Here is a 12,524-nt window from a genome sequence, read left to right as displayed (position 1 = left end):
CCTATTACAAATTATACAGGCACAGGTAGTAGCGGCTGGCCAGCAAGCACCGACAATCTGTGAGTTTTTACATATATATTATTATCATTCATTGTTTTTTATATTGTCGGCACAAGAGTGCCGTGTTGTTTATATTTTATATTTATATTGTTGTGTTGCTGTCCATATTATTTTTCTACCAATTATACAGCAATATTAATTCCTCAGAAATCGTGTTATTCTTATTATTATTTTAATTGTAGCACACACACACACACACACACACACACACACACACACACATATATACACACATTTACACACCCACCACACTCTAGCACTCACAGGATTTGCTCGGCGACCCTGTCCACTTTCTGTCGAGTGCTATACATAAATACACATCATAACACAGGTCGGTCGGTGTGTACAGAGTGCGTACGAAGTGTCTGGTGACCGGGCACCACGGACTATTTTTGTACGTTCCCGGCCCAATCAAGTACGAATATATCTAATATTTGATACAACGTATTCCTCATATTGTCGTAAAAACATAAGTCTTTAAGAGTTTCAAGAAAAATGGGTTTTGCCAAAATATATGTTTTTCTTCAGTTTACAGTAATCTATCATCCATTAATTCCAAATTGCATTTTGTGTACTACTAATTATGTATTACAATATAGTATCAAGTTATCGTAAAAATTATGATAGTATGATAATATATGTAAATTCTAATTTTCCTTTACAAGGTTTCGGTTTGCGCGTACATATATAAAATTATTAATGATTTTAATTGAAATAACTGCATTAAATTTACTTTATCAGCGTTCAGTTGCGATTTTTTCAATTTTTTTTTATACTGAAATCAGAAATCCAATAAATCGATATATTTGGTTTTTTTTTTTTAAATTCATAACAGAAGTTGCTACTCTTGAACGTACTGAATTTCTACGTAAATTAATTTTATAATATAATACAATGTTTTTGAATATTTCATTATTGTTGATTTAAATTGAAATACTTATTTACTAACAGTATCGTAACTCATTAATATGATTAATTACTTAATATATTTTATTGTATAAATAAAAAAACCAAAATCCTAAAAATACAATAACGTTAATAAGTTTCATGATACCTGTGGCCAAGTGGCTTGATTTGTGTGCACTATGAAAAATAAAAATGCGCACCTGACACCTAAGATTCCCTCGGCAAGGTTCCTTTTGAAACCATACTATAGATATAGAAGAAAACACTTTTAGTTATAAAATTAAGTTTTTTAAAAGAAAAAAATTAGGAAATATTAGATTCATTAGATGTAATGCGTAATTATTTATTAATCAACATATAAAACACTAAACAAAATATATCAACGAAAATAGTTATGATTTTTTGATTCGGACATTTAGTGTAGGTAACACACAACACTTGTCGGTAGGAGAGGGGTACACAACTTTTGGAAAAATAATGATTGACTAAGTCTGTAACGTGTAACGTACTTATTAATTTAAAAAAATTTATATCAGATTTAAAATTTTTTCATTTTCAGAATTAAAACATAAAAATATACAATGACAAAAACTATATCTACGTGTAGCGTAAGCGTCTGTAAATTTTATATAAAAAAATTTTAAATATTGATTAGAACAAATCAACAAAAGTTACTCAATTTGTCAGGTTTTCCTGTAACACTTTGTAGGTATATTGAATATTTTAAATTTTCACTTATCTATTAACACTTTTCTAGGTAACGCATAACACTTGTCGGTAGGGAGAGGGGTACACAATTTCTGGACTATCTACAAAATACAAATTTACTGCTCTGAGCAACGATACCTATAGTCCCTACCTAACTATGCCCCTGACCAGACCCATCTTTTTTTTTTAAAGTAGTGTAAGTAATTTATTAGTTTGTTATTAAAATGTAAACCCTTCTTTAGTAGGTACTTTAGTTAAACATTTATTAATGAAATTCTTAATCATTTCTTAAAATGTTAAATTAATTTTCAGCTTTGGTACTTAGGTTTGATGCACAACTTTGAAGGTCTCTAGTAAATTAACTATGAAAGACAAAGGTCTGAAACTCTTCACTGTACTTCTTCTGGGCAATATTCAAAACCCCAACTCTCAATTCCGTTCTCTAATTTCAAAGATCTGTGTTTCTATAGAAAAATGTAGCTAAAATTGTCCATTTTTTAACGGTTAAAAGTTAATTAATTTTTATCTATTTTTGTAACTTCATATTTTAAATATACTTGATAAGTCCTTTTTAATGAACCAAGTCGTGTATGAAAAGTATATATGTGTGTATGTATGTGGTTAAATCCCAACTGTGTGTATATCCAAGGATTGACCAGTAAAACCGAAGACGTACACTCTAAAGCAGTGGTTGCCAACCTTTTTTGGCTCACGGCACACGTTTATACATCACAAGTTTTCACGGCACACTCACGCACTTGATAACCATAACAACTTTGAAAACTTCGCTGAGAACACTGTTTTCAATATTTAATGACATTTCTCGCGGCACACCGGTTGAGAACCACTGTTCTAAAGTCTGAGAATGTTTTTGTTTAAGAACATTTAACAATTAATGTTACATACTTACCTGACTCTTGGATGAATGAAATTTATTGGTCAACGCTCAAAACAAAACCAATACGTAAGTACTAGGTAGGTATAAAAAGTATTAAAGAGACACACAATAATCTGTAACAAATATCTAATTTACAGCATAAAGAAATGCCTACTACATCCAAGTAGTTTTTATACAATTTATCTGTTTAGGATCAACCATTGGTTGGTTCATGTGACTGTGTTAGGTTAGTTGAACATTGTGACAAAAATGTTAATAAGTCACTAATCAAATTTCATATCATAAATATATGATATATTTTACCTACGTAATAGGATATCTGGACATAGGTACCTATACGGCCGCTCGGCCGTCCAAGAAAAGATGGATATACAGGGTCCATAAGTTTCTGGGAATTCTGAACGGTGAAGACTGAAGAGCTAGCGACAGACAGTGACAGAAAGAGAGAAGTGGTTGTTACGGCAAAGGACCTAAATGGTCTATACTAAGCCGAAAAAAAAGAAGAAAAAAAGAAATAGGTACTTACAGTTTACTATGTAAATATACAACAAGCTATAATAATGTATTAACTAGTAAGAATAAATAGCAATATATTATTACAAATAAAAATATAAAACTAATAATTTTGATCGCATAAATCGTATCGATACTGTCACATAATATAAAATTAAAAATTATACAAAAAATCAAAACTTTATTTGAACAAATAATAGTATGATCATTGTACTAAGTGAATTTTTGGCACATTATAATAATTTTATATTTTCAATTTGATTTTTATAAATTCAGATTATCAATGTTTAAATATAATAGATAATCAATGATCGACTTATTTTACTTATAATATGTATAATATACATATTTTTTTTAAAAAAAAACGAGTTATAACATATATCTCCATATATAAATAATTGTAGTTTGATAATTTATTGTAATAAAAAAATATTTTTATTGGATGTGTTTATTTAGTATTTAATAACGTAATTGACGTTTGGTGAACATTTTGAGAGTTAAAAAAAAATTAACAATCAAGACACAAAAACCCTGATAACTGATCAATTATATTACGATAGCCAATGATTGTGCTTTGTCCACGAAATAAATGTCCCAGTCTTTACACAAAATTGTATTTAAACCTCTTAATTTGTACCACTAATTAATAAGCCAATTAAATCGGTTTTTATATTGTCGTTGATAATAGCTCAAGTATTTGAGATTAGAAGATAACAACGAATTTAAAACTTCATAGTCCTGACGTTGAATATTATTTTAATTTGTTTTTGTTAAATTCATACCAATTTATATTATTGATGAAAAGTAAAAATACATTTGGATTACATACCACGCGGTGATTCAGCTTATGTAATAAAAATCGAGTTACCGCAATAGATAAACGATAATCTTATATAGTTAAATAGAGTGTACACGTACAGTTCCAGAAGCAATTAAAATTATTTTTATTTTCCTTCGTAAGAGATGTTGATTTTCAATAGTAAACAATTGGCAAATATTTCATTAATTAGTTAGTACAATTTTAGTAGAACTAATTATAACCTAATAAAATAAAACGATATCTATGTATTGATGCTTAAATTTAACCATAAAAAAACCTATAGTAAAAAATATGTTTGTTTTCCATAAGTACATAATTAACGTCGATTACGGAATGTCGATTTTCTTATTTTCTCCTGTGGTTCGAAATATAACAATATTTCGTCTAGACTTTTCCCCTTAGTTTCGGGCATAATAAATATGGCAAATAACACGTTTAATATACAAAATAAAGCGAATATTGACCAAATGGTTTCCACTCCTAAATTTAATATCAGCGATGGATATATTTTGCAAATTATAAACCAGATAACATATCCACATGAGTGTACAACTCCATTCATAACACCTGAAATAATTACGAATATAATATATAAAAAAAAACCAAATAATTTGGACTGTTATAAATTAGTCCAATTAATCTTGGACATGGTAAGTCAGGTAGGTTAGCTGATACCGTGCACTTCGTTTCCCGGTAACCAAAAATTATTATTATAATACATTCAAAACCCATGGCAACCATTTATAAACAAAAATTTCCATCAGAAATCTCAACATTTCTGTTTGAGCACCTCTCGGGGTTGGTCCCCTCCCTTTTTAAATTAACCTTTCTTCTGAAAAGAGGTCTAATCTTTAGCCCATTAAAAATGCCAACGATATATGAATAATTTGTATTTTTTTTTATAATATAACGGTTACCATAACAACAATTTTAAACTAATAATTATTATTATAAAAGCATCAAAACCAATGGCAACCATTTATAAACAAAAATGTCCATACGAAATATCAAAATCCCTGTTTGAGCAACTCCAAATAATTTGGACTGTTATAAATTAGTCAAATTAATCTTGGACATAGTATGTCAGGTAGGTTAGCTGATCCCGTGTACTTCGTTTCCCGGTAACCAAAAATTATTATTATAATAAATTCAAAACGCATGGCAACCATTTATAAACAAAAATTTCCATCAGAAATCTCAACATTTCTGTTTGAGCACCTCCCGGGGTTGGTCCTCTTCCTTTTAAATTAGCCTATCTTCTGCTCAGAGATATAACGCTTGACTTCAGCGAATTTATGGGGAATTGGGGAAGGTAACTCAAATGGTAACTTTACCCTACTCACAATGGCGTCTTTATAATCTATTCGGATTATTTCTCTATCGTTATGTTATACCAGTTTATCTATACATATCGTAGAAATCGAATTACAATAACATGTGATTTAATCGAGATTATTATTACCTTTAACTGCCATCGGGAAAACTTCGCCGCATAGCATCCAAGGTATGGGCAGAATGCCCAGCAGGGCGAAAAACATGAACATTACAAACGCAACAATGAGTGTCATCTGAAACGGCGGGTCCTGGACGCCCACGAACGCCTTCATGTAGGCAACTACTGTGAGCAGTGAGATGGCCATACATCCGCCGGAAACCATAACTAGCGTCCGGCACGGGACTCGGTGCATCGCCGCGAAACTCAGGACACCTATCACCCGGGCCAAAGACAGGAACAGCGAAACAGTGTTGCTGTCCCATGGCATCTTGCAGTCCCTGACCACGTCCATCGAGTAGAACAGCAGCACGTATACGCCGCTGCATTGCTGGCAGACAAAGAAAGTCAGCGTGACCACCGTCGGCAACCACACGTTGCGCCGCAAGAAAAGCGACCAGTACGGCGACGACGACAATGACGTTGGTGCTTCGGGCGTGGCGTGCATGTTTTCGTCCATCTCCATGGTCAAGGCTGACTGTTCGATCACATCAGCCGATGCATCTAACGCGTGTGTCATGTGGCCCAAGTCCAACCACCTGTCCACCTCGTCCGCCTCGGCAACTCGGCCCTTGGCCCTGAGCCAAATTGGTGGTTCCGGAACCATGAACAATGTTAGGAAATTGACCACGCTGATTGCCAACAGGATAGCGGATATGGTTTGCCACCGGCAGTATATGGCCAATATGCATTCCACCAACATGCCCAGGCCAACGCTAAAGGGGACTAGCGTTATGTACAGCGGCCGCAGGTTGGTCGGGCAAAGTTCGGAAATGTAGAGAAAAGCGCACGTATTCACTCCTGTTGAGCGAAATCGTTTGAGTTAGATGGTAGTTAGCGGAATTATTTATTTATTTTGACTAAATACGACTTTATAACTTAAGGGATTCCGGCAACTATAATATGACGTTAAGAGCCAAAAAATAAATATAAATATTTCATGTGCCATAGTTTGAATAGGTACAGGGTCAGATTTAGGAATGCGGGGGTTCGGGCCCACCGTTAGAAGTAGATATTTTTTTCGATCACATAATACATTTAATAACCAGAATTTTGGTTATAAAAAAACAATGATTTGTTGTGATGAAATAATAAAGACAGTAAATAATTAAATTAAATATATTAGATTATAATAGGTATGTACAGTCAATTATTCAAATTGTGATTTAAGTCCATTTCAAAAATATTATATTGTGTTTTATACTTGGATGCAAAAAAACATATTTAGTGGAGGCCCGGCTCCCCCCTAAATCCGGCCCTGAGTAGGTACCCACTTTATTTTATTTTGAACATAAATGTATTCTTATATAAAATTTAGATTATTTAAGTTCATAATTTTTATGTGTATTCATTTAACATGGTATCTATAGACAAACAACGATTTAATCCGGTGTTTTCAGAACACATACTATCTTAATTCGTGGATTTTATAAGGAAAGTCTAATTTTACTTTCTCAGAAATCAAGAGAACATGAATACGAAATTGTCGGATAAAGACGACAACTCGTCTATAAGTAAGTCAAAATTATAATGAATCAAAGATGATGAACAATGGATATTGGACTCAGGTGCATCAGATTATACGTGTCCGAAATATGATTGGTTTTGAGATTACAAAAAATTAGAAAATCCTACTCAAGTTGAAATTGGGAACGGATCATGTATTTACGCAATCGGTATAAGTAAAATATTAATATGGACATTTGTAAAAGGTAATTGGAATAAAAATTATCTATTAAATGTATTACACGTGCCAAAATTAAAATATAATTAATTTTTGACTGATTCGGCCTTGGATAAAGGACTGAAAATGATTAGTGATAAACATAAATGTGTATTTACAAGAAACAATAATATTATATGTATAGTTGAGTGGAAAGAAAAATTATTTCAATTGCAATTCAAAGTCGAAGTATTAGATAATACTGTACATCAATCAAATATTGCGATTAAAGACTCGTTACAGTTATAGCATGGACGATTAGGGCATCAGAATATATAGTACATAATTAATAGAAAAACATAATATTATGATTACTGATAAAAGTAATACATTCTTTTGTGACTCGTGTATTTTGGGTAAACAACATAAATTATCATTTAAATTAAGTATGACAACTATTAACAAGGGAGATAATCAGTAATCGGACTTTTTTTATCTAGACAAAGATAAAGATAATGTAACTCAAATGTATCTAGATAGATACAAAAGGTAACTTAATTCATAATTATCTAGATAAAGATAAAGATAAATACTTTTTTATCTAGATAAAAAAAAGATACAATTATTTTTTTAAATTGTTTTATATTTAGGTATATTTTAGTTGGGCACTAGGAACATAATAATAATATCGATATAAATAAAAATAAACTACATTATTTATAAACCATAAGCTTTGTTTGAGAATCTGTATAAATATTTAAAAATACATTTGTACACTGTCTATGATTTTTATCAATAAAAAATGTATCTAGATGAATTTATTTAGATTAGTAAAAAAATTATCTAAGATGAACGTTTAGATATCTTGTAACTATTTATCTAGATAAGATAAAAGATGAACAAATAATTATCTAGATATTTATCTAGATAAGTCCGAACACTGTAGATAATACACGCAGACTTGTGTGGACCAACGGAGAATGACTCAATTGGGGGTTCAAAGTATTTCCTATTAATAAACATTATTGAATGGTGTATTTATTGAAACATAAGAATGAAGTTAAAAATATAATCGGGACGGTTATACAAAAAGTTAAAACTGATACAGGTTTCATGGTTTAAGTATTGAGAACGGATAATGGTTTGGAGTTTATTAATAATGAAGTAACTAGTATTTTACAGAAATACGGAATTAGTCATCAAACATTAGTTCCATACCTATACTCCAGAACAAAACGGTAAAATTGAACGAGATAATCAGACAATAGAAGCTGCTAGAACATTTATTTATTCAAAGAAATTGGATAAATCATTGTGGGCAGACGTGTTAATACAGTTGTGTATACATTAAATGTATCAGGTATGAATTCAATCAAAGAACCAAAAATAAATCATTTAAGAATATTTAGAACAGACATATTTACTCATATTCCAAAGGAAAAAAGACAAAAGTGGGATGCTAAAAGCAAAACGGGTATATTTGTTGGTTATACAAAAAATACAAAAGGCTACAGAGTATGGTTTCCAGGTACAAATAATATTAGTGTGTTTAGAGATATTATTTTTAAGAATTAACACAATCAAGAAGAAACAGTGCATCATGATAATTAACCATAGGTTCAAGAGATCAAATTAGGACCAGTAGTTATTGATACAGTACATCAACAACAAGAACAGCATCAAATGGAGCTACGTGATAGAACAAGATTAAAACCATGATTTAAGTATGTGACACAATTATTTATTACTAATTATATGAAAACAGAGCCATTAACATAATATGAAGAAGCCATTTCATGCAAAAATGCAACCAATTGGGTAGATGCAATGAACGATGAAATTAAACCATTAGCTGATAATGAAACGTGGACATTGGTACAGTTACCAGTTAATAAGTATGCAATACGCAACTGTTGGCTATTTAAAATAAAATATAACTCTGATGTAATATAGTTTAAGGCTAGATTAGTGATAAAAAGGTGTTCACAAAAATATGGAATAGATTACACAGAAACATTTTCTCCAGTAGTTTGTCACTAATCAGTTAGTTCTATATTATCAATTTCAGCAAATGAGAATATCAAATTGAGACAATTTGACATAAAAACTGCATTTCTATACGGAGCTTTGGAACAAGAAATCTACATGGTACAACCATTAGAATATGAAGATAATACTAATCGTGTGTGTAAACTAAAGAAGCGTTTATATGTATTAAAACAAGCACCAAGGTGTTGGAATAGTAGATTTACCGAATTTTTATGTAAATTATATGTAAATATTTTGCAAAAGAATGGGACTTTGAGATTAATATTTCAAGTCCTCATTACCCAAAAAGTAATGGTCTTGCAGAAAAGGAGGTGGGCATAATTCTTAGCCAAAAAAAAAAGTTCTATAGCCAAAAAGATAATACAAACAAGTAAGTAAGAGGGCAAGGCGCTCAATAAAGAAATTGTGTTTAACATAGGGGATAAAGTTTTTATAAAAAGGTGTGGAAGTAGATAAGTAGAAAAATCCTAGATCTTATTTAGTTAAATTAGAAAACCCGGGTAGAGTATTGGGGAGAATTGTTATTCATGCACGGAAAAGAAAATCAATACTGTTTGAGGATAATAAACCAGGTATAAAAAAAAGGATAATCCAACTATTAAAAAGCCTATATAGTTACAAAACGCTGTCTTTAATAATACAACTTAGCACATCAATTAATTAAACAACAATAATGAATTAACGAAACATAGATAATTGTACACCGCGTCACCGCCCAGATATTTATAGCGTATCCCTTTTCTAGGACCGTGGGTTTGGAAAGATACCATCGTAGGTATACGATGTTTCTTTAAAGTAGAAGTCTGGGAAGTTTTAACTAAAAATGATAACTAAATATTTTAAAATAATATGATCAAACAAAGAATATTACTAGTAAGTTTTAAATTTTTTTTTTGTATAAGTCACGTAGGTATAGCAAAATATATTATATTTTACTTTAAAACATACCTTCTATAATATTATATTACATAATACATATAAAATATAAATTTTTGTACGAATGAAACAAAAGATTAACTACAGAATGATACAAAAAACATGCTCACTCCCGTTTTTCTTTTAATAATGAAATTATCAAAATTATGATTTTTGGAATTTTTAGATAAAGTTACCCATAGCCCGAGTATGTGACGATACTAAGTCTGTTTTTCAAATAAGAACCCTACTTTATAACTTTAAATTATTTAATCAATTATTGCTTTGAAAATGTTGATGAACATAATTCACACGATTAACTAAATAATAATAAGAAAAATTTATTTTTACGATATTAATGCATTTCCAGATAAACTGTCAGTGATATAAAACATATAATCCAATATAACTGTACATGCATGTTTTATAATAATAAAAATATCGTAATGGTACAGATTTGAAATAACTTTTTTATTACTAGCTATTAACCTATTAAACCTATTAAACTATTAAAATTATAATTTAGAAATAATATATTGTAAAACTCACCAAACGGGATTCCAAGTATAATTTTTCCAATTAATAGTGTGGTATAAGAGTTAGAAAATGCAATTATTAGCCAACCTAATGCCATAGGTCCGCATATAATTTGAGTAGCTTTTCTTCTACCGAATTTGTCCGTTAAAATTCCAATTATGAGTAGACCGATCGGACATATAATTATCGTAATACTGGCTGAAATAAATCATAAAAATATTTTATTACAAATTATTTATTGTATTTTTTTCAGTTAGTATTTAAAATTTTAAACCAAAATTGTGATCATTGACCTAAATATTAGATTCTAAAAAGATCAATGAATGTGTATTGGTTTATAAATCTGGTTTTTTTTTTATTTTGCATACAAATATTACTTTTGTTTATCTCAAGAACCTTATTATAGTGGACAGAATGTAAAACCAGATTAAAAAAAAAAAGAGGATAAGTGGGTGTTACTCGTTGTACAGTAGATCATTGTAATTGATGGTGTTAAATATGAATTCGATGATACAATATAATAAATTTAAAAAAAAAACGATTCTGTGCGGAGATTGTTTGTCAGCCTAGGATATTTTATATTAAATTTATATTGTTATTATTAATACGGTAGCCGGTAAGTTGAATTAATATTATTTGCATATTATCATATTTCAATATGGGTATATAAAAATATAGTTGAGAAGTTTCAATTTCCCACGAATAATATTTTTAAATTACAATAAAATAATTAAAATCGTTATTCTTGGTTATGTAATATTATGTAATTTCCTCCCAAATTTGAAATTAAAATAACTATTAAAAAAAAAATGTGCTTATAAATTTTTTTATAATTTTTGGTTAAAGAATTAACTACTTACGCGGAAACTTGATTTATATTTTTAATCCTTAGGTATAAAAGTTGAACATTTTATAAATTGTTAACTACCAAATAGTTTATATTTTTTGAAATTTAAATTGTATAGTCATTGACCTAAATATTAGTCTCTAAGTAGATCGATGAATGTTGTATGGGTTTTAAAATGTCGGGGGTTAGGCCCGATGTCGTTGATGTGTAACCACGTTTTTTTTTATGTCAATAAACGATGGGGGCCAGAGAAGTAACGCTAATGCGGTTCCTCCTCTGTCCCTCGATTAACTCGGGAAAAAAAGGTTTTAAAATGTTGTTTTTTTCATTTTGCATACAAACATTTTGTTTTTTTATCTCAATAAACCATATTTAAATAAAAATAAAACCGGCCAAGTGCGATTCGGACTCGCGTAAATAGGGTTCCGTACAATCATCAGCTATAAACATGTCGGCAACACTGCCGACAACTAAAATTTGAAATTAAAATAACAATTTAAAAAAAAAAAAAAAAAAAATGTTTTTATATATTTTTTAGAATTTTTGGTTAAAGAATTAACTACTTACGCGGAAACTTAATTTATATTTTTAATCCATAGGTATAAAAGTTGAAAATTTTATAAATTGTTAACTACTAATAGTTTATATTTTTTTGAAATTTAAATTGTATAATCATTGGCCTAAATATTAGTTTCTAAGCGGATCCGTGAATGTTGTATAGGTTTTAAAATGTTGTTTTTTTCATTTTGCATACAAAAATGTTTTGTTTTTTTATCTCAATAAACCAGATTAAAAAAAAATATATTAATAGTAGACACATGTAAATATTTTCAATATATTTTGCCACTTTTTAAGCTTCAAAGACTCGAAATGTTTGAATTCTGTAAGTTTTTTTTTAGATTCTGAACGAAGTGATGAATGTATTGATTTTACAATGATGTGTGTTTTTTTTTTTTTTTTGTGTCTGACGACAACTTTTGGAGCAGTAAAAATGCTTCGATTTTCAAAAGTTGTACCTTTTCTGAAAGGAAAGTGAATCTAGTTGGTACTTTGGGGGGTCAAAAGTGAAAATTTCCCAATACTTTTCAAAAGCGGCAGGAAAACCTAAAAAAATAA

At 29.8% G+C, this 12,524-nt stretch overlaps 1 protein-coding gene across 3 annotated transcripts in view; it reads right to left on the bottom strand.

Moving 5' to 3' along the window:
* Window positions 1–12,524, bottom strand: part of LOC100165645 (facilitated trehalose transporter Tret1) — a 52,070-nt gene that overhangs the window by 32,191 nt on the left and 7,355 nt on the right. For 2 of the 3 annotated variants that reach the window (XM_001943039.5, XM_008186339.3), the window contains exons 4-6: window positions 10,574–10,759; window positions 5,368–6,198; window positions 3,516–4,472 (exon numbers count right to left, since the gene is read on the bottom strand). In XM_001943039.5, coding sequence (XP_001943074.2) covers window positions 4,222–4,472; window positions 5,368–6,198; window positions 10,574–10,759 — 1,268 coding nt within the window. In that variant the 3' untranslated portion in view covers window positions 3,516–4,221. Of the gene's footprint in view, window positions 1–3,515; window positions 4,473–5,367; window positions 6,199–10,573; window positions 10,760–12,524 lie in introns of those variants that run through there. The other variant, XM_029487608.1, reaches the window with a different exon arrangement.

Source organism: Acyrthosiphon pisum, chromosome X (genome assembly GCF_005508785.2).
Source record: "Acyrthosiphon pisum isolate AL4f chromosome X, pea_aphid_22Mar2018_4r6ur, whole genome shotgun sequence".
Taxonomy (NCBI): domain Eukaryota; kingdom Metazoa; phylum Arthropoda; class Insecta; order Hemiptera; family Aphididae; genus Acyrthosiphon; species Acyrthosiphon pisum.
This window is presented reverse-complemented; position numbering and strand designations above follow the sequence as displayed.